General features: G+C 46.2%; 1 protein-coding gene across 1 annotated transcript; it reads left to right on the top strand.

Moving 5' to 3' along the window:
* Positions 1 to 105: 105 nt before the first annotated feature.
* pigq (phosphatidylinositol glycan anchor biosynthesis, class Q) lies at positions 106 to 22711 on the top strand. The gene is made up of 14 exons (XM_056406552.1): positions 106 to 294; positions 2510 to 2693; positions 2785 to 2947; positions 10709 to 10953; positions 11203 to 11396; positions 12080 to 12211; positions 12529 to 12649; positions 12880 to 13006; positions 13469 to 13622; positions 19266 to 19377; positions 19490 to 19570; positions 20285 to 20399; positions 20485 to 20546; positions 21177 to 22711. Exons 2-14 carry the CDS (start codon positions 2541 to 2543, stop codon positions 21327 to 21329), a joined length of 1812 nt encoding a protein of 603 aa, XP_056262527.1. The 5' UTR covers positions 106 to 294; positions 2510 to 2540; the 3' UTR covers positions 21330 to 22711.
* Positions 22712 to 23206: the final 495 nt, after the last annotated feature.

Here is a 23206-nt window from a genome sequence, read left to right as displayed (position 1 = left end):
TAAACAAATACAATTCAACAATAATAATAACGATGTTTGAATCGTGTTTTTTTTAACACACAAAGCTAAAATAGCTCTTTTCGCCCCCCCAGCACTATCTTCAAGACATTTAGGACTTTAACGATATGATAGTAAACATAATAATAAAATGTTTGTTATTTTGAGCCTGTTGGAGGTTTTCTTCCCGCTCTTTTCTTGCTGTGTCACTGCAGGAGGAGATACATCTTTACGGTTGGGCCAACTCCTCATTCACCAATAACTCTGATAACAGCAGCACCACCCAGGCATTAAGAGGTGAGTAACACGCATATTAATATTAATATTATTAGGAGGAGTAGTAGTATTGTAAATGAGTGCTAAATACATTTTTCTCGTTATAATGATTTATAATTATTCAGATTTTGATGTTTAATAACAGTGTGTGCTTAATCAATTTAATGTAATAATGACAACAAGGTAGTAGGGTTAAAGTATTTTGACTTTGAAAATGTTTCATTGGACAGTAAATAATAATTTTTGACTTGCAGGTAAACTGTCGGACTTCTTTTACAGTTTTATCTGAACAAAAATAAAAATGTCTGTGTGTTTAATAACATATTATAAAAGTATCACTCCATATTGTCACTTTTTTTTTCTCCAAAGTGCTTTAAAAGTAAAATACAATTTATGAATACTACATCTAACTATATTGTCCTGGGGAAAAAAAGTGTGTTTCACACACAGCAACATATGCTTTATAAAGGTAACAGCTGGATTTTTAATTTGTATTCATATTATTATTTTACTTATCCACCAGTAAACCACTGGAACTGTCCCCAGACTTTCGTTCTTCTCAATTATTTTAAATACTTCCGATGAACACACAAATGTATTGACCAAACTTAAGCAATTTAAAAACACATTTGAGAGAGTCGACAAAAATACACGACATTAAAATAAACACACTTTCGTAATTATTTAGTGTCCACCTGGAAGTTCTTACTTCGTTGGATTTTAAATACAAACTCGACGAACGCCGGAACTCACGTGACCGTCGTGTTTCTCACCGGAGCATTTTATGCGAGGGACTATCAACAAACAAGATGGCGACTTAAACTGAACTCTACTCGACGTTTCGAGGGGACTGCGAAAGCTTCTGTCGGTGTTAAAGAAGGTAAATAATGTATTAGTTTCACACACGTAGTCCGTGTTCACCCCCCCGTTACACAGTTCACGTTCTACTCGATGTCGCGTCGTCTTTCATTGTATTTAAATGTATTTTTTACCGGTAATTCCAACCCTGAAGCGAAGCTGCTTTCTGGACTCAGTGACAGCCCAGACATCAATAGCTGCCGCGGGCTTCGTGCGTTGCCACAGCAACGCGCCAGACACTCGATACGTGAAGGGCACGAAGGATGACTAGAGGTCAAACAGAGAACAATCAGTGGCTTCAACATTATTATCTTTCATGAATTACAAAGATACACTTTTCGTTTCGGCCGACGTCAGGTATTATTTTACACACTTATAATAATAATAATACTGTTATTACAATTCAGTTTGTATATATTCTTGATGTTTAGTTGCGCATCTGTAAATGTGTACTCGCGTATAAATACCACATTCTCGAAATACTCTGCGACAAGTAGAAGTCTTCAAAAGTAACATCAATTAATAATGTACCTTATATGATTGGATAATAATAACATTTGCGTTGTACTTGCATTACTGTAACGTTAAAGCTGGTACATGTGGGGCTTATGTTCTGGTGTACTTATCTTTATCCATCATAATACATCATAATGTATTTATTATATTCTGTGTCATTCAGCTGAATCTGAAAAATAACCGCAGTTATCAAATAAATGTTAAAAGTTAGAAGTACAATATTCGTGTAGAAATATAAAACAGCAGAAAAAATACTTGTGTAAAATACAACATTATACTTTCTTACAGTTCTTCTTGAGTTTACTTATTTAATTTCCACCACTGTGACCGTAGGGCAAGTAATACAAACGTCCAGATATTCTTCATTTCAGTGATTTGAACAGTAAAGTGTGTTTTACATCTCATTTCATTTAAATGACATTTAACCCTCAAAAAACTTGGAATTTAATGTTTAGTCGCTTCACGGGACGCCACCTAGATCATAATAATAATAATATAAATATATTAAAGTCAGGAAGCAGGCGAAGAGGGTCCTGAGCTGCTGGTTCTGAGCTGCTGGTCCTGAGCTGCTGGTTCTGAGCTGCTGGTCCTGAGCTGCTGGTTCTGAGCTGCTGGTCCTGAGCTGCTGGTTCTGAGCTGCTGGTTCTGAGCTGCTGGTTCTGAGCTGCTGGTCCTGAGCTGCTGGTTCTGAGCTGCTGGTTCTGAGCTGCTAGTTCTGAGCTGCTGGTTCTGAGCTGCTGGTCCTGAGCTGCTGGTTCTGAGCTGCTGGTCCTGAGCTGCTGGTTCTGAGCTGCTGGTTCTGAGCTGCTGGTCCTGAGCTGCTGGTTCTGAGCTGCTGGTTCTGTTTCTGTCTCTCCCTCAGATCTCAGAGCTGCTGCAGCCTCACGGTCGCCATGGTGATCAAGGTCTTCTTCCCGCAGTGCTGTAACCGTGCCGACAGCGGCCTGCTGGTCGGCCGCTGGCTCCCCGGCCACCGGTCGGCCGTGGTGCTGGCGGTCATCCACTACCCGTTCATCCCGGGGCAGGTGAAGCAGTACGTGCAGCAGGTGGGTGGAGCGGCGGCACCTTGAGCTTCACGGCGAGGCTCCATGTGACCGGTCTCCTCTGTCTTCCTCCTCCTCGTCTTCCTCCTCCCAGATGGAGGCTGAGATGGCGGCGCTGTTGTCGGTACCCAAGGCAGCCACCAGGGGCAGCGAGAGCTTCCTCCGGGACCTCAGCACCATCTTCCCCCAGGACCGCTGGCTCCAGGTCCACCGGCAGCTGGGCAAGACCGGCTTCACCTGCCAGGTCCTGGACCCGGGTAAGACCTGCAGGCCGGTCTCTAGTGGGTCCAGACAGCAGTACTGGTCTCTTGTGGGTTCATACAGCAGTACTGGTCTCTAGTGGGTCTATACAGCAGTACTGGTCTCTAGTGGGTTCATACAGCAGTACTGGTCTCTAGTGGGTCCAGACAGCAGTACTGGTCTCTAGTGGGTCCAGACAGCAGTACTGGTCTCTAGTGGGTCCAGACAGCAGTACTGGTCTCTAGTGGGTTCATACAGCAGTACTGGTCTCTAGTGGGTCCAGACAGCAGTACTGGTCTCTAGTGGGTCCAGACAGCAGTACTGGTCTCTAGTGGGTCCAGACAGCAGTACTGGTCTCTAGTGGGTCCAGACAGCAGTACTGGTCTCTAGTGGGTTCAGACAGCAGTACTGGTCTCTAGTGGGTCCAGACAGCAGTACTGGTCTCTAGTGGGTCCAGACAGCAGTACTGGTCTCTAGTGGGTCCAGACAGCAGTACTGGTCTCTAGTGGGTCCAGACAGCAGTACTGGTCTCTAGTGGGTCCAGACAGCAGTACTGGTCTCTAGTGGGTCCAGACAGCAGTACTGGTCTCTAGTGGGTCCAGACAGCAGTACTGGTCTCTAGTGGGTCCAGACAGCAGTACTGGTCTCTAGTGGGTCCAGACAGCAGTACTGGTCTCTAGTGGGTCCAGACAGCAGTACTGGTCTCTAGTGGGTCCAGACAGCAGTACTGGTCTCTAGTGGGTCCAGACAGCAGTACTGGTCTCTAGTGGGTCCAGACAGCAGTACTGGTCTCTAGTGGATCATACAGCAGTACTGGTCTCTAGTGGGTCCAGACAGCAGTACTGGTCTCTAGTGGGTCCAGACAGCAGTACTGGTCTCTAGTGGGTCCAGACAGCAGTACTGGTCTCTAGTGGGTCCAGACAGCAGTACTGGTCTCTAGTGGGTCTATACAGCAGTACTGGTCTCTACTGGGTTCATACAGCAGTACTGGTCTCTAGTGGGTCCAGACAGCAGTACTGGTCTCTAGTGGGTCCAGACAGCAGTACTGGTCTCTAGTGGGTCCAGACAGCAGTACTGGTCTCTAGTGGGTCTATACAGCAGTACTGGTCTCTAGTGGGTCCAGACAGCAGTACTGGTCTCTAGTGGGTTCATACAGCAGTACTGGTCTCTAGTGGGTCCAGACAGCAGTACTGGTCTCTAGTGGGTCCAGACAGCAGTACTGGTCTCTAGTGGGTCCAGACAGCAGTACTGGTCTCTAGTGGGTTCATACAGCAGTACTGGTCTCTAGTGGGTCTATACAGCAGTACTGGTCTCTAGTGGGTCCAGACAGCAGTACTGGTCTCTAGTGGGTCCAGACAGCAGTACTGGTCTCTAGTGGGTCTATACAGCAGTACTGGTCTCTAGTGGGTCCAGACAGCAGTACTGGTCTCTAGTGGGTCCAGACAGCAGTACTGGTCTCTAGTGGGTCCAGACAGCAGTACTGGTCTCTAGTGGGTTCATACAGCAGTACTGGTCTCTAGTGGGTCCAGACAGCAGTACTGGTCTCTAGTGGGTCCAGACAGCAGTACTGGTCTCTAGTGGGTTCATACAGCAGTACTGGTCTCTAGTGGGTCCAGACAGCAGTACTGGTCTCTAGTGGGTCCAGACAGCAGTACTGGTCTCTAGTGGGTCCAGACAGCAGTACTGGTCTCTAGTGGGTTCATACAGCAGTACTGGTCTCTAGTGGGTCCAGACAGCAGTACTGGTCTCTAGTGGGTCCAGACAGCAGTACTGGTCTCTAGTGGGTCTATACAGCAGTACTGGTCTCTAGTGGGTTCATACAGCAGTACTGGTCTCTAGTGGGTCCAGACAGCAGTACTGGTCTCTAGTGGGTCCAGACAGCAGTACTGGTCTCTAGTGGGTTCATACAGCAGTACTGGTCTCTAGTGGGTCTATACAGCAGTACTGGTCTCTAGTGGGTCCAGACAGCAGTACTGGTCTCTAGTGGGTTCATACAGCAGTACTGGTCTCTAGTGGGTCCAGACAGCAGTACTGGTCTCTAGTGGGTCCAGACAGCAGTACTGGTCTCTAGTGGGTCCAGACAGCAGTACTGGTCTCTAGTGGGTCCAGACAGCAGTACTGGTCTCTAGTGGGTTCCTACAGCAGTACTGGTCTCTAGTGGGTTCATACAGCAGTACTGGTCTCTAGTGGGTCCAGACAGCAGTACTGGTCTCTAGTGGGTCTATACAGCAGTACTGGTCTCTAGTGGGTCCAGACAGCAGTACTGGTCTCTAGTGGGTCTATACAGCAGTACTGGTCTCTAGTGGGTTCATACAGCAGTACTGGTCTCTAGTGGGTTCATACAGCAGTACTGGTCTCTAGTGGGTCCAGACAGCAGTACTGGTCTCTAGTGGGTCTAGACAGCAGTACTGGTCTCTAGTGGGTCCAGACAGCAGTACTGGTCTCTAGTGGGTCCAGACAGCAGTACTGGTCTCTAGTGGGTTCATACAGCAGTACTGGTCTCTAGTGGGTCCAGACAGCAGTACTGGTCTCTAGTGGGTCCAGACAGCAGTACTGGTCTCTAGTGGGTCTATACAGCAGTACTGGTCTCTAGTGGGTTCATACAGCAGTACTGGTCTCTAGTGGGTTCATACAGCAGTACTGGTCTCTAGTGGGTTCATACAGCAGTACTGGTCTCTAGTGGGTCCAGACAGCAGTACTGGTCTCTAGTGGGTCCAGACAGCAGTACTGGTCTCTAGTGGGTCCAGACAGCAGTACTGGTCTCTAGTGGGTCCAGACAGCAGTACTGGTCTCTAGTGGGTCCAGACAGCAGTACTGGTCTCTAGTGGGTTCATACAGCAGTACTGGTCTCTAGTGGGTCCAGACAGCAGTACTGGTCTCTAGTGGGTTCATACAGCAGTACTGGTCTCTAGTGGGTTCATACAGCAGTACTGGTCTCTAGTGGGTTCATACAGCAGTACTGGTCTCTAGTGGGTCCATACAGCAGTACTGGTCTCTAGTGGGTCCAGACAGCAGTACTGGTCTCTAGTGGGTCCAGACAGCAGTACTGGTCTCTAGTGGGTCCAGACAGCAGTACTGGTCTCTAGTGGGTTCATACAGCAGTACTGGTCTCTAGTGGGTCCAGACAGCAGTACTGGTCTCTAGTGGGTCCAGACAGCAGTACTGGTCTCTAGTGGGTCCAGACAGCAGTACTGGTCTCTAGTGGGTTCATACAGCAGTACTGGTCTCTAGTGGGTTCATACAGCAGTACTGGTCTCTAGTGGGTCCAGACAGCAGTACTGGTCTCTAGTGGGTTCATACAGCAGTACTGGTCTCTAGTGGGTCCAGACAGCAGTACTGGTCTCTAGTGGGTCCAGACAGCAGTACTGGTCTCTAGTGGGTCCAGACAGCAGTACTGGTCTCTAGTGGGTCCAGACAGCAGTACTGGTCTCTAGTGGGTTCATACAGCAGTACTGGTCTCTAGTGGGTCCAGACAGCAGTACTGGTCTCTAGTGGGTCCAGACAGCAGTACTGGTCTCTAGTGGGTCCAGACAGCAGTACTGGTCTCTAGTGGGTCCAGACAGCAGTACTGGTCTCTAGTGGGTCCAGACAGCAGTACTGGTCTCTAGTGGGTTCATACAGCAGTACTGGTCTCTAGTGGGTCCAGACAGCAGTACTGGTCTCTAGTGGGTCTATACAGCAGTACTGGTCTCTAGTGGGTCCAGACAGCAGTACTGGTCTCTAGTGGGTCCAGACAGCAGTACTGGTCTCTAGTGGGTTCATACAGCAGTACTGGTCTCTAGTGGGTCCAGACAGCAGTACTGGTCTCTAGTGGGTCCAGACAGCAGTACTGGTCTCTAGTGGGTCCAGACAGCAGTACTGGTCTCTAGTGGGTCCAGACAGCAGTACTGGTCTCTAGTGGGTCCAGACAGCAGTACTGGTCTCTAGTGGGTCCATACAGCAGTACTGGTCTCTAGTGGGTCCAGACAGCAGTACTGGTCTCTAGTGGGTCCAGACAGCAGTACTGGTCTCTAGTGGGTCCAGACAGCAGTACTGGTCTCTAGTGGGTCCAGACAGCAGTACTGGTCTCTAGTGGGTTCATACAGCAGTACTGGTCTCTAGTGGGTCCAGACAGCAGTACTGGTCTCTAGTGGGTCCAGACAGCAGTACTGGTCTCTAGTGGGTCCAGACAGCAGTACTGGTCTCTAGTGGGTCCAGACAGCAGTACTGGTCTCTAGTGGGTTCATACAGCAGTACTGGTCTCTAGTGGGTCCAGACAGCAGTACTGGTCTCTAGTGGGTCCAGACAGCAGTACTGGTCTCTAGTGGGTCCAGACAGCAGTACTGGTCTCTAGTGGGTCCAGACAGCAGTACTGGTCTCTAGTGGGTCCAGACAGCAGTACTGGTCTCTAGTGGGTTCATACAGCAGTACTGGTCTCTAGTGGGTCCAGACAGCAGTACTGGTCTCTAGTGGGTCTATACAGCAGTACTGGTCTCTAGTGGGTCCAGACAGCAGTACTGGTCTCTAGTGGGTCCAGTCTGCAGTGCTGGTCTCTAGTGGGTCATACAGCAGTACTGGTCTCTAGTGGGTCAGACAGCAGTACTGGTCTCTAGTGGGTCCAGACAGCAGTACTGGTCTCTAGTGGGTCCAGACAGCAGTACTGGTCTCTAGTGGGTCCAGACAGCAGTACTGGTCTCTAGTGGGTCCAGACAGCAGTACTGGTCTCTAGTGGGTCCAGACAGCAGTACTGGTCTCTAGTGGGTTCATACAGCAGTACTGGTCTCTAGTGGGTCTATACAGCAGTACTGGTCTCTAGTGGGTCCAGACAGCAGTACTGGTCTCTAGTGGGTCCAGACAGCAGTACTGGTCTCTAGTGGGTCCAGACAGCAGTACTGGTCTCTAGTGGGTCTATACAGCAGTACTGGTCTCTAGTGGGTCCAGACAGCAGTACTGGTCTCTAGTGGGTTCATACAGCAGTACTGGTCTCTAGTGGGTCTATACAGCAGTACTGGTCTCTAGTGGGTCCAGACAGCAGTACTGGTCTCTAGTGGGTCCAGACAGCAGTACTGGTCTCTAGTGGGTCCAGACAGCAGTACTGGTCTCTAGTGGGTCCAGACAGCAGTACTGGTCTCTAGTGGGTCCAGACAGCAGTACTGGTCTCTAGTGGGTCTATACAGCAGTACTGGTCTCTAGTGGGTCCAGACAGCAGTACTGGTCTCTAGTGGGTCTATACAGCAGTACTGGTCTCTAGTGGGTTCATACAGCAGTACTGGTCTCTAGTGGGTCCAGACAGCAGTACTGGTCTCTAGTGGGTCTATACAGCAGTACTGGTCTCTAGTGGGTCCAGACAGCAGTACTGGTCTCTAGTGGGTCTATACAGCAGTACTGGTCTCTAGTGGGTCCAGACAGCAGTACTGGTCTCTAGTGGGTCTATACAGCAGTACTGGTCTCTAGTGGGTCCAGACAGCAGTACTGGTCTCTAGTGGGTTCATACAGCAGTACTGGTCTCTAGTGGGTTCATACAGCAGTACTGGTCTCTAGTGGGTCCAGACAGCAGTACTGGTCTCTAGTGGGTCTATACAGCAGTACTGGTCTCTAGTGGGTCCAGACAGCAGTACTGGTCTCTAGTGGGTTCATACAGCAGTACTGGTCTCTAGTGGGTCTATACAGCAGTACTGGTCTCTAGTGGGTTCATACAGCAGTACTGGTCTCTAGTGGGTTCATACAGCAGTACTGGTCTCTAGTGGGTCCAGACAGCAGTACTGGTCTCTAGTGGGTCCAGACAGCAGTACTGGTCTCTAGTGGGTTCATACAGCAGTACTGGTCTCTAGTGGGTCATACAGCAGTACTGGTCTCTAGTGGGTCATACAGCAGTACTGGTCTCTAGTGGGTCCATACAGCAGTACTGGTCTCTAGTGGGTCTACAGCAGTACTGGTCTCTAGTGGGTCCAGACAGCAGTACTGGTCTCTAGTGGGTTCATACAGCAGTACTGGTCTCTAGTGGGTTCATACAGCAGTACTGGTCTCTAGTGGGTCTATACAGCAGTACTGGTCTCTAGTGGGTCTATACAGCAGTACTGGTCTCTAGTGGGTCCAGACAGCAGTACTGGTCTCTAGTGGGTTCATACAGCAGTACTGGTCTCTAGTGGGTCCAGACAGCAGTACTGGTCTCTAGTGGGTTCATACAGCAGTACTGGTCTCTAGTGGGTCTATACAGCAGTACTGGTCTCTAGTGGGTCCAGACAGCAGTACTGGTCTCTTGTGGGTTCATACAGCAGTACTGGTCTCTAGTGGGTCTATACAGCAGTACTGGTCTCTAGTGGGTCCAGACAGCAGTACTGGTCTCTAGTGGGTCCAGACAGCAGTACTGGTCTCTAGTGGGTTCATACAGCAGTACTGGTCTCTAGTGGGTCCAGACAGCAGTACTGGTCTCTAGTGGGTCCAGACAGCAGTACTGGTCTCTAGTGGGTTCATACAGCAGTACTGGTCTCTAGTGGGTCCAGACAGCAGTACTGGTCTCTAGTGGGTCCAGACAGCAGTACTGGTCTCTAGTGGGTCTATACAGCAGTACTGGTCTCTAGTGGGTCCAGACAGCAGTACTGGTCTCTAGTGGGTCCAGACAGCAGTACTGGTCTCTAGTGGGTCCAGACAGCAGTACTGGTCTCTAGTGGGTTCATACAGCAGTACTGGTCTCTAGTGGGTCCAGACAGCAGTACTGGTCTCTAGTGGGTCCAGACAGCAGTACTGGTCTCTAGTGGGTCCAGACAGCAGTACTGGTCTCTAGTGGGTCCAGACAGCAGTACTGGTCTCTAGTGGGTCCAGACAGCAGTACTGGTCTCTAGTGGGTCCAGACAGCAGTACTGGTCTCTAGTGGGTCCAGACAGCAGTACTGGTCTCTAGTGGGTCCAGACAGCAGTACTGGTCTCTAGTGGGTTCATACAGCAGTACTGGTCTCTAGTGGGTCCAGACAGCAGTACTGGTCTCTAGTGGGTTCATACAGCAGTACTGGTCTCTAGTGGGTTCATACAGCAGTACTGGTCTCTAGTGGGTCCAGACAGCAGTACTGGTCTCTAGTGGGTTCATACAGCAGTACTGGTCTCTAGTGGGTTCAGACAGCAGTACTGGTCTCTAGTGGCTCCAGACAGCAGTACTGGTCTCTAGTGGGTTCATACAGCAGTACTGGTCTCTAGTGGGTCAGACAGCAGTACTGGTCTCTAGTGGGTACAGCAGTACTGGTCTCTAGTGGGTTCATACAGCAGTACTGGTCTCTAGTGGGTTCATACAGCAGTACTGGTCTCTAGTGGGTTCATACAGCAGTACTGGTCTCTAGTGGGTCCAGACAGCAGTACTGGTCTCTAGTGGGTCCAGACAGCAGTACTGGTCTCTAGTGGGTTCATACAGCAGTACTGGTCTCTAGTGGGTCCAGACAGCAGTACTGGTCTCTAGTGGGTTCATACAGCAGTACTGGTCTCTAGTGGGTCCAGACAGCAGTACTGGTCTCTAGTGGGTTCATACAGCAGTACTGGTCTCTAGTGGGTCCAGACAGCAGTACTGGTCTCTAGTGTGTCCAGACAGCAGTACTGGTCTCTGGTGGGTCTAGACAGCAGTACTGGTCTCTTGTGGGTTCATACAGCAGTACTGGTCTCTGGTGGGTTCATACAGCAGTACTGGTCTCTAGTGGGTCCAGACAGCAGTACTGGTCTCTAGTGGGTCCAGACAGCAGTACTGGTCTCTAGTGGGTTCATACAGCAGTACTGGTCTCTGGTGGTTCACGATGAATTCATCTTCGTTCCGGTCAGATGGAAAAGTAGTTCAGCGGGAGACGACGAAGAAGAAGAAGAAGAAGAAGAAGGTTGAGCCAGGTGCAGAAGAAGAAGAGCAGCAGCAGGAGGAAGAGGAGGAGCAGGAGGAGGAAGAGGAGGAGGGGGAGGAGGAGGTGATCTTCGTCCACTATGAGCAGGAGAAGGTGATGTTCTCCCAGCTCCACCCCGTGGAGAGCCCGGTCCCCGAGCCCGACGCGGCGCCGCCCTCCGAGCTGAGACGGGTACGAGGACTTCATCTAACTTCATCTAACTTCATCTAACTTCATCTAACTTCATCTAACTTAATATAACTTCATCTAACTTCATCTAATTTAATATAACTTAATATAATTTATTTAACTTTATTTAACTTAATCTAACTTTAATCTAACTTAATCTCACTTCATGGAAGCCGTCTCAAAGTTCGTGAGACTTAACTCTCGGTTGTTTAATTCTCAACGCAGATAAAAAACATCCCCCCCCCTCCTCAGATGTTCCAGTCGGTGGCGGGCAGCGCCCCCCTGTTCTTCCTGGACGGACCCACCCTACCGCCAGCGCCAACCCACTGGCAGTCGGCGGGCCGGGAGGCGAGCATCGTGGTGGAGCTGCTGCGGCAGGCGGCCGGCCCGCTCTGCCTGCTGCTCCGCTGGCTGCTGGCCGTCTGCAGCTGGATGTCCAGCAGCCGGTGAGGAGCCCACCACACACACACACACACACACACACGCCGAGTGTGTGTGTGTATATAATATATATATATATGTGTATTTATTTATATATATTTATTCATATATATTTATTTGTGTATATATTTATTTATTTATTGATATAGATATATAGATATATTTATATATACTTATTTGTGTATATGTATTATAATATATATATACATAATTATATATATATATTTATATATAATATATATTTGCATTATAATGAAATATATATATATATAGATAAATATGTATGTATAAATATATAATAAATATACTATTGTACTACACATTTCTTTCATATATATACATATATATATATCATACTAATAAAATATATATATCTATTTAATTTTATATATATATAATACATTTAAAATATATATATATATATGTGTATTTATTTATATGTTTATTTATATATATTTATTCATATATAATTATGTTTGTGTATATATATATTTTTTATTTCTATATTTATTCATATATATATATAGATTTATATATACTTATTTTTGTGTATATATTATAATATATATATACATAATTATATATAGATTTATATATAATATATATTTGTATTATAATAAAATAAATATAAATAAATAATAATGGCACCGATGCTATAAGCTGTCTCCTCGTCTCCTCGTCTCTCCAGGATCTTCAGCCTCTTCCCGCTGCACTTCCTGTCCAGGAAGTTGTCGACGTGCGTTCAGCTCCGGTACCGAATCGACCACATGACGACGCTCAGCGCGGCCGCGCCCGCCGCCGGCCACACGGCGTTCATGAGGTGAGGGGACGACGTCAACATTAGTATTATTATTATTATTATTATTATTATTACTACTGCGCTGTATCTATTTTTCTGATTTAGCATTTGTTATTGTATTATTATTGTCTATTCATATTGTTGTTCATCTTATTTTATTTATGCAGTTTGAATTATCCTCATTTGATGAACCACTGACTCCCTCTCTGTCTCCCTCTCTGTCTCCCTCTCTCTCTCCCTCCCTGTCTCCCTCTCTCTCTCCCTCTCTGTCTGTCTCTCTCTCTCCCTCTCTGTCTCCCTCGCTCTCTCCCTCCCCACTCCCCCCTCCCTCCCTGTAGCAAAGCCAACATGGTGGTGTCCTTCCTGGTGGACGTGTCTCTGGGCATGCTGCTGGTCTGGTGGCTCTACAGAGACGACCACATCTCCATGTTGGCCAACACGCTGGTGCCTGCAGCCGACGTACGTGATCAATACGAGATCAATACGAGATCAATACGTGATCAATACGAGATCAATACGAGATCAATATGTGATCAATACGAGATCAATATGTGATCAATATGAGATCAATACAAGATCAATACGAGATCAATACGAGATCAATACGTGATCAATACGAGATCAATATGTGATCAATACGTGATCAATAGCGGGTTGTTATAACATGACTAAACGGTGGTCCTCCTCAGCTGGTGGCCCAGCGGCTGGAGGAGCTGCTGCAGTGGCTGATGGGAGCTCCGGCCGGCCTGAAGATGAACCGGGCCCTGGACCAGGTCCTGGGCCGCTTCTTCCTCTACCACATCCACCTGTGGATCAGTGAGTCCAGCACTCAGGACTCAGGACACATAACACATGACTTAGGACTTAGGAATCAGATCACAGGCCTCAGGATTTAGGACTCAGGACTTAAGACTTAAAACTTAGGACTCAGGACTCAGATCACAGGCCTCAGGACTTAGGACTCGGGACTTAAGACTTAGGACTCAGGACTTAGGACACATGACTCAGGACACATAACACATGACTTAGGACTCAGGACTCAGATCACAGGCCTCAGGAATTAGGACTCAGGACACATGACTCAGGCCTCATAACTCAGGACTTAGGAAACAGGACATAGGACACAGGACACAGGCCTCAGGACACATGAGACATAACTCAGGACTTAGAACTTAGGACACAGGACAGATGACACATGGCTCAGGGCTCAGGACTTAGGACACATGACCCAGGACTTAGGACTCAGGACTCACCTTTGATGCCCGTGTCTCCGCCCAGGCTACATCCACCTGATGTCCCCCTTCGTGGAGGCCATCCTGTGGTACGGGGGCCTGTCGGCCTGCCTCGGCCTGACCTTTGCCCTCTCGCTGCTGTCGGACATGGTCGCCCTGCTCACCTTCCACATCTACTGCTTCTACGTCTACGGAGCCCGGTGAGACCGGCCAGAGGCCCCGATGCAGCACACTCAGAATATTTACCATTGCAATACTGCGTTTACTCCACCAGGTGTCACTGCAAATTAAATAATAGAATAATTTATTATCATGAAGGTGATTACGCAAAAACAAAAAAGTTCAAGTAAATACATGTAAAGAGTAATTAGAGTTCTGTTCTTTTTAATTTAGCACACTTGATTTACTGTAAAATGGATTTATGTGAGATGTTCCTCTAAATGACCAGCAGGGGGCGTGTTCTTACAACCTTTATGTGATACCAGGGCATAGAATGTAAAATAGTGATTTTATAGCACCTTGTTTAATTAAATAAAAGAATAAATATAACAACAGAGGGGTTGAACTAAAGCAATAAAGACGACGGGAATCCGTTCATTTAAACTGAAGCCGGTTCAGCAACTCCTGAGCTGCTCCGACCGTCAGAACGGGAAGTTCTACGTCACCATTGCAGAACTGGGTCAGGTCTAAAAATGTGATTAGTTTTTTTATTTAGTTGTTACAACAAGAACATCCAACCTTTGCCAAACAAAACGAGTGCAAATATGTGTGAGTCATCACGTGTTAGCATTATTATACGCTGCCATGAGCTCTCCACTTCACCTCTTATTAAAACAGGGTTGCAAGCTTCACACGGCCACTCTCAATAAAGCTCAATCTTAAGCTCTTGTTTTGAAGGGCAACAGCAGGAAAGCAACTCTCAATGATCAATGTTAAGCTCTTGTTTTGAAGGGCAACAGCAGGAAAGCAACTCTTAATGATCTTATGTTGAGCTCTTGTTTTGAAGGGCAACAGCAGAAAAGCAACTCTCAATGATCTTATGTTGAGCTCTTGTTTTGAAGGGCAACAGCAGGAAAGCAACTCTCAATGATCTTATGTTAAGCTCTTGTTTTGAAGGGCAACAGCAGGAAAGCCCCCTCACGGAGGTAGCATGTGTCAAGTCGTCAAGAATCTCGGCCGTCGTGCACACGCAGCGTGGCGTTAACGCCGTGACGTAAACATTTACACTGAAGTACACACACTCTTTATTTATTAATGACTTAGTTTATGCCCGTGTACTTTGTAATATGTGAAGAGGCGTGGTGGGGTGTGTTGAGACCCGTTGAGACATGTTGAGACATGGTCAGACATGTTGAGACATGTTGAGACATGGTCAGACATGTTGAGATATGTTGAGACATGGTCAGACATGTTGAGATATGGTCAGACATGTTGAGACGTGTTGAGACATGGTCAGACATGTTGAGACATGTTGAGACATGGTCAGACATGTTGAGACATGGTCAGACATGTTGAGACGTGTTGAGACATGTTGAGACGTGTTGAGACATGGTCAGACATGTTGAGACATGGTCATCCTGTGTGACTCCCCCGTCGACGCTGTGGAGTCCTACCGCTTCCTGGGCTCCATCATCTCCCAGGACCTCAAGTGGGAGCTGAACATCGGCTCCATCTCCAAGAAGGCCCAGCAGAGGATGTTCTTCCTGAGGCAGCTGAGGAAATTCAACCTGCCAGGGAAGATGATGGTACAGTTCTACACGGCCATCGTTGAGTCCATCATCTGCTCCTCCATCACCGTCTGGCACCCTGCAGCCACAGCCAAAGACAAGCGCAGGCTGCAGAGCATCATCCGCTCGGCCGAGAGGGTTATCGGTTGCAATCTGCCTTCCCATCAGGTCCTGTTCACTTCCAGGTCACTGAAGCGGGCCAGAAAGATTGTCGCCGACCCTCCCACCCTGGACACTCCTGTTCGAGTCCCTCCTCGGGAGGAGGCTGCGTCCATCATGACCACGACCTCCCGCCACACCAATAGCTTTTTCCGGCGGTCGGGCTCATCAATGGACCCCGGGACTGACTGACTGTCACCCCCAGGACTACCACCTCTTCTTCCACCTTCCTCTCTCCTCCTTCTTCCCGCTCCTTCCTCTTCCTCCTCCTCCCTCTTCCTCCCACTCCCCCTCCCTCCTTGCGTTGATTGTTGTTTGTCATGTCCAAATGTTGCACCTTCCACCAAAAAAAATTCCTCGTTTGTTTGTGAAAACATTCATTCTTTGGCAATAAACCTGTTTCTGATTCTTCTGATTCTGATTCTGATTCTGAGACATGGTCAGACATGTTGAGACATGTTGAGACATGTTGAGACATGGTCAGACATGTTGAGACGTGTTGAGACATGGTCAGACATGTTGAGACATGTTGAGACATGGTCAGACGTGTTGAGACATGGTCAGACATGTTGAGACGTGTTGAGACATGGTCAGACATGTTGAGACATGGTCAGACATGTTGAGACATGGTCAGACATGTTGAGACATGGTCAGACATGTTGAGACATGGTCAGACATGTTGAGACGTGTTGAGACATGGTCAGACGTGTTGAGACATGGTCAGACGTGTTGAGACATGTTGAGACATGGTCAGACATGTTGAGACATGGTCAGACATGTTGAGACATGTTGAGACATGGTCAGACATGTTGAGACATGTTGAGACATGTTGAGACATGGTCAGACGTGTTGAGACATGGTCAGACGTGTTGAGACATGTTGAGACATGTTGAGACATGGTCAGACATGTTGAGACATGTTGAGACGTGTTGAGACATGGTCAGACGTGTTGAGACATGGTCAGACGTGTTGAGACATGTTGAGACATGGTCAGACATGTTGAGACATGTTGAGACATGTTGAGACATGTTGAGACATGGTCAGACGTGTTGAGACATGGTCAGACATGTTGAGACGTGTTGAGACATGTTGAGACGTGTTGAGACATGGTCAGACGTGTTGAGACATGGTCAGACATGTTGAGACATGTTGAGACATGGTCAGACATGTTGAGACATGGTCAGACGTGTTGAGACATGGTCAGACATGTTGAGACATGTTGAGACATGGTCAGACATGTTGAGACATGGTCAGACGTGTTGAGACATGTTGAGACATGGTCAGACGTGTTGAGACATGTTGAGACGTGTTGAGACATGGTCAGACGTGTTGAGACATGTTGAGACATGTTGAGACATGGTCAGACATGTTGAGACATGGTCAGACATGTTGAGACATGTTGAGACATGGTCAGACGTGTTGAGACATGGTCAGACGTGTTGAGACATGGTCAGACATGTTGAGACATGTTGAGACATGGTCAGACATGTTGAGACATGGTCAGATGTGTTGAGACATGGTCAGACATGTTGAGACATGGTCAGACATGTTGAGACATGTTGAGACATGGTCAGACGTGTTGAGACATGGTCAGACGTGTTGAGACATGTTGAGACATGTTGAGACATGGTCAGACATGTTGAGACATGTTGAGACATGTTGAGACATGGTCAGACATGTTGAGACATGGTCAGACGTGTTGAGACATGGTCAGACATGTTGAGACATGTTGAGACATGGTCAGACATGTTGAGACATGGTCAGACATGTTGAGACATGTTGAGACATGTTGAGACATGGTCAGACGTGTTGAGACATGGTCAGACATGTTGAGACATGTTGAGACATGGTCAGACATGTTGAGACATGTTGAGACGTGTTGAGACATGGTCAGACGTGTTGAGACGTGTTGAGACATGGTCAGACGTGTTGAGACATGTTGAGACATGGTCAGACATGTTGAGACATGGTCAGACGTGTTGAGACATGTTGAGACATGTTGAGACATGGTCAGACATGTTGAGACATGGTCAGACATGTTGAGACATGGTCAGACATGTTGAGACATGTTGAGACATGGTCAGACATGTTGAGACGTGTTGAGACATGTTGAGACGTGTTGAGACATGGTCAGACATGTTGAGACATGGTCAGACGTGTTGAGACATGTTGAGACATGTTGAGACATGGTCAGACATGTTGAGACATGGTCAGACGTGTTGAGACATGTTGAGACATGGTCAGACATGTTGAGACATGGTCAGACGTGTTGAGACATGTTGAGACATGGTCAGACATGTTGAGACATGGTCAGACATGTTGAGACGTGTTGAGACATGGTCAGACATGTTGAGACATGTTGAGACATGTTGAGACATGTTGAGACGTGTTGAGACATGGTCAGACGTGTTGAGACATGGTCAGACATGTTGAGACGTGTTGAGACATGTTGAGACGTGTTGAGACATGGTCAGACATGTTGAGACATGGTCAGACATGTTGAGACATGTTGAGACATGGTCAGACGTGTTGAGACATGTTGAGACATGGTCAGACGTGTTGAGACATGGTCAGACATGTTGAGACGTGTTGAGACATGTTGAGACGTGTTGAGACATGTTGAGACGTGTTGAGACATGGTCAGACGTGTTGAGACATGGTCAGACGTGTTGAGACATGGTCAGACGTGTTGAGACATGTTGAGACATGTTGAGACATGGTCAGACATGTTGAGACATGGTCAGACATGTTGAGACATGGTCAGACATGTTGAGACATGTTGAGACGTGTTGAGACATGTTGAGACATGTTGAGACATGGTCAGACATGTTGAGACATGGTCAGACGTGTTGAGACATGGTCAGACATGTTGAGACATGGTCAGACATGTTGAGACATGTTGAGACATGGTCAGACATGTTGAGACATGGTCAGACGTGTTGAGACATGGTCAGACGTGTTGAGACATGTTGAGACATGGTCAGACATGGTCAGACATGGTCAGACGTGTTTGATAGGTTGATAGAGAGGATGAAGGGGGATGGAGGCTGATGGGGAGCATGAAGGGGGGATGGAGGCTGATGGAGGGCATGAAGGGGGGATGGAGGGGATGGAGGGGGCATGAAGGGGGATGGAGGCTGATGGAGGGGATGAAGGGGGGATGGAGGGGGCATGAAGGGGGATGGAGGCTGATGGAGGGGATGAAGGGGGGATGGAGGCTGATGGAGGGGATGGAGGCTGATGGAGGGGATGAAGGGGGGATGGAGGGGGCATGAAGGGGGATGGAGGCTGATGGAGGGGATGGAGGCCCGAGTCCTGTGAGGATGCTCTTGGATGTTGGAGCAGACTGAATTATGCATCCGCCCTAAAGACGTCTGCTGATTTTATGTTGTAGCTTTTTTTTTTTGCACTAAATTGTCTCTCTTTATTATTAGCTCCCCTTTCAATCGTCTTCACCAAATACAAAAATAAATGTTTTATTTAATGTAAAAAAGATTATTATATAATTATTTATTCGCATATATTTTATTGCATCATTAATTTATTACATTATATATATATTTGATTGTATTATCTTTTTTATTACATTATATGTATATTATATTTGATTGTATTATTTATTTATTTATTATATAATATGTACAATATATTTGATTGTATTATTTATTTATTATATAATATGTTTATTGTTATATTTGATTGTATTATTTATTTATTATATAATATGTTTATTGTTATATTTGATTGTATTATTTATTTATTATATCATTTGTATATTTTATTGTGTTATTTATTTACTATATTATATGTTATTGTATTTATTAATTGTATAATATGTGTATTATTATATGTTATTGTATCATTTATTTATTATATGTTAATGTATTATTTTTTTATTATATAATATGTGTGTTATTATATTTTCTAATGTATTTATTACTCGTTGTTGGTTGTCAGGTTGTACTGCCTGAAGGTCTACGGCCTCTCGTCTCTCTGGAGGCTCTTCAGAGGGAAGAAGTGGAACGTCCTGAGACAGAGAGTGGACTCCTGCTCCTATGACCTGGACCAGGTGACACACACACACACACACACACACACACACACACACACACACACACACACACACACACAGACACACACACCATCGTCGCCCTCTCGTTCATCGTCTTGGTGTCTTCCAGCTCTTTATCGGGACGCTGCTCTTCACCGTGCTGCTGTTCCTGCTGCCCACTACGGCGCTCTACTACCTGGTCTTTACTCTGGTAGGAGGAGCTTATTCTGAACCTCCACCTGACCCGGTTCTGACCCGGTTCTCACCCGGTTCCACGCCACTCACTCCCTGAGGGGCGTGTGAATAGATTCTGGGCGAAGTTAACTTTTAAATCAGTGTGTCCACTTAACTGTTGTTGGTTTGCATCTTTGCTCTCCTGTTTTGTGAGTTAATTTAATTTAACTATTATTTTATATATATTGTGCTTTAAAAAAAATGTTTTATATATTCAGTTCAGTTCAAAAAATATATTTTATTGCTTACCTGTATGTATAAATGCTGCTGTAGCAAATACAGATAGGAAGGATGGATGGAAAGATGGACGGATGGATGAAAGGATGGGATGGATTGAAAGATGGAAGGATGGATGGAAAGATGGGATGGATGCATGGCTGGAAGGATGGGATGGATGGATGGATGGAAGGATGGGATGGATGCATGGATGGAAGGATGGGATGGATGGATGGATGGAAGGATGGGATGGATGCATGGATGGAAGGATGGATGGGATGGATGCATGGATGGAAGGATAGATGGAAGGATGGATGGAAGGATGGGATGGAAGGATGGATGGAAAGATGGAAGGATGGATGGATGGATGTATAAATGGATGGATGGATCCAGAACACGTGTCGACCAGTTTAAATCCCGTGATGATGTCCAGCGGGGGGTGTTTGTTTTGAACGCCTGCGTGTCCTTCCCTCAGCTGCGCCTGGTGGTGGTGCTGTTCCAGGGCGTCCTCCACCTCAGCGTGGACTTCATCAACTCCTTCCCCCTGTTCGCCGTGGCGCTCCGGCTCACTCGGCCCCACCGCCTGGCAGGTGCTTCACACTTTATCACTTTATTATCACCGACAGACGGAAATGATTTGTTTACGAACCCGGGTGGTTCTCCTCTGCTCTCCAGAGGGCGTGAAGTTCAGGGTGCTGTGTGAAGAGCCGGGCACGGCGCTGCACCTGCTGATGGAGGTGAGAAGTCCTGTTTCCTGTCTGAAGAGCTTCAACTCGTAGAGACGGTTCTCCATCCGTCCGTTTGCTGTGCGTTGCCTCTGTGGGAAGTTAGAGCTTCAATCTTAGCGCTTTTATCTCTTTAAGGCACCTTAAAGCGTCAGTTTGTTATGGAATGATGCTTTTATTCTGAAGGATTTGGTACAAAAGGCTTATTGTTGGTATTCAAACAAAAGCACTTCCTGTCTAAAGTATTTCCCATTCGTGGTGTAACGGCACCGGAGCTAACGGCTAACGGCACCGGAGCTAACGGCACGGGAGCTAACAGCTAACGGCACCGGAGCTAACGGCTAACATCACTGGAGCTAACGGCTAACGTAGGCAGTTCCATCCAGTAACATTGTGATGCGTTCAAGGTCCAGTCAGTAAAAATAATAGTCATACCAGATGTGTGAATGAGATGTTTTCACACAAATACAAAATATTTATTAGAGATGAATTATGAGCTTATTTACTTATGACAATAAAAATAAAATGGCCGCTATAGATGACAATAAAGAGGAAGTAAAAGGTTAAGATTTGGAGTTGTTTGATAGTTTTAGGATTCATGAGCTCTTTCCAAAACCAATCCAAAGTCCTTCTCCTCCTCAGATTAACCCTCTGAAGTGCAGCACGGTGGTCCAGACCTACCGGACCCCCACCTACAGCTGTTACCCCAGAGACTCGTGGGCGGCGCTGGTCAAGAAGCTGTTTGTGGGGGAGCTGGTCTACCCCTGGAGGCACAAGACCACCAAGACGGACTGAGGGGGAACCGAGGAGCCGGACTGAATACGTGATGAGGTGGGAGACGGGACTCCAACAGACTGGAACCAGCTGCTGGGTCATAAACAGGTTCTCCACATGGTGAAGCACTTCGTCTAATCACTATTTAGTTTGGTTTAGATTAAATATGAGATTAAACTCCAGTAATTGAGTTTTCTTCACTGGGTTTCCGAAAAGGAAAAGACACTAAATAAACAATTGTCTTATGTGTGTTTTCAAATGTGGGACGCAAAGATCCCACGTTATCAAATAAGATTTAAAAATCCTCAGAGGAGATGAAATATAAATAAATAAATGTGGAAAACGTTCTGAGAAATAACTCAGATTTACCAGAAGAAACCATGAACAGCATAACTGGCATGTGTCACATGATAACTGGCATGTGTCACATGATAACTGACATGTCACATGATAACTGGCATGTGTCACATGATAACTGACATGTGTCATATAACTGGCATGTGTCACATGATAACTGGCATGTGACACATGATAACTGGCATGTGTCAGATGATAACTGACATGTGTCACATGATAACTGACATGTGACACATGCCAATTATCATGTGTCACATGCCAGTTATCATGTGTCACATGTCAGTTATCATGTGTCACATGTCAGTTATCATGTGACACATGTCAGTTATGTGTCACATGATAACTGAGTTGTATTAAAGGAGACTAACTTCTGCTAAACTATCTAAAAGTCTTCAAATCAGCAAACTGACGGAACCCTTAGTGTGAAAATGTAATTTGATCTGAGAAGTTTAGTTAAAGTTTAGTTTAGTTTTCAGAAAGCCTGGATCGACTAACGCACTCAAGTCAGGTATTTATTTACTAACCGCACTGATCATGTCGATAGTTGTCGTCTTAGAGTTTATATTATTAAAAGTATTAGTCAAATGATAGAAAATGATTTTTTATTATTTATTTAGAATATGTTGTGTTTTAATTAAATTAGTTTTAGTTAAATTAAATGATTAGTGAACCGTTCTGTTGAGAGTCCTTACAACTATATAAATGTGTGTTTTAAGTCAATCGTTATTTGCCAATTAATGTCATTTTTATTAATTATTGTCCTTAAGTCTTCATAACAACAAACCTCTCATTAAATGTTTGTGAGCACGAACTGAACCAAACAAACTGAGGAACATTGTCAAAGTGCTCGTGAGTAACTTCCTGTTTCCTGCTTTTGTGCTAAGCTAAGCTAAACTAAGCACCCGGCCATCTGATTGGATGATTTTACACAGTTTAATCTGTTGAATGTGAATTATTCTTTTTGTTCATCTTCTAGTTCATCGTCCCTCTTTTTAATCCAAACTAAATGTTCCTTCATCGTTTTAATAAAAATCTATTTAATATTCGATCGTCTCTTCTTTTGTTTGCTGATCAAAAAATATCAGAAATCATGACGACGTCGTTCAGGATCTGATCTCGTCTTTGACGTCAGTCAGACAATTCTTCTTTCAGTGAGGCAGAACGACCCCAGGCTTAACTCGAGTATTCATATGCTGAACGTGGTGCGACTTCAGGCAGATGGCTAATGGCCTAAAGGGATTAAGTGGCCATGTGTCGTAACCCAAAAGGTCAAAGGTCGACTGCACTGTGACGTCATTAACACCAAAACTCGGGCACAGACACATGCAAACCTTGTTTTTCAGGATTAAATCTTTTTATTTTTTTCATAGTGCCCCAGAACGCATTTGAGAGGATAAACAATTGGCTCTACCCTTTTAAATATGCAGCTTTTCAGAATAAAAGCACTTGGCTATAATTGGCACAGGCCTTTGCTTTGCTGTAACTCACCTGTAGATTTAGTTTATTTTGAGACGCAAAAACAGTTTTAGATATTTTGTATT

The sequence above is a fragment of the Pseudoliparis swirei genome, chromosome 23 (genome assembly GCF_029220125.1).
Source record: "Pseudoliparis swirei isolate HS2019 ecotype Mariana Trench chromosome 23, NWPU_hadal_v1, whole genome shotgun sequence".
Lineage (NCBI taxonomy): Eukaryota > Metazoa > Chordata > Actinopteri > Perciformes > Liparidae > Pseudoliparis > Pseudoliparis swirei.
This window is presented reverse-complemented; position numbering and strand designations above follow the sequence as displayed.

What these genes read in the sequence shown, in the direction of transcription:
- pigq (XM_056406552.1), top strand. Translation starts at nt 2,541, where the DNA reads ATGGTGATCAAGGTCTTCTTCCCGCAGTGCTGTAACCGTGCCGACAGC. An exon ending in CGCCCTCCGAGCTGAGACGG is followed by an intron (nt 10,954 to 11,202) that starts GTACGAGGACTT and finishes CCCCCTCCTCAG; the next exon opens with ATGTTCCAGTCGGTGGCGGG. An exon ending in CGCTGGTGCCTGCAGCCGAC is followed by an intron (nt 12,650 to 12,879) that starts GTACGTGATCAA and finishes GGTCCTCCTCAG; the next exon opens with CTGGTGGCCCAGCGGCTGGA.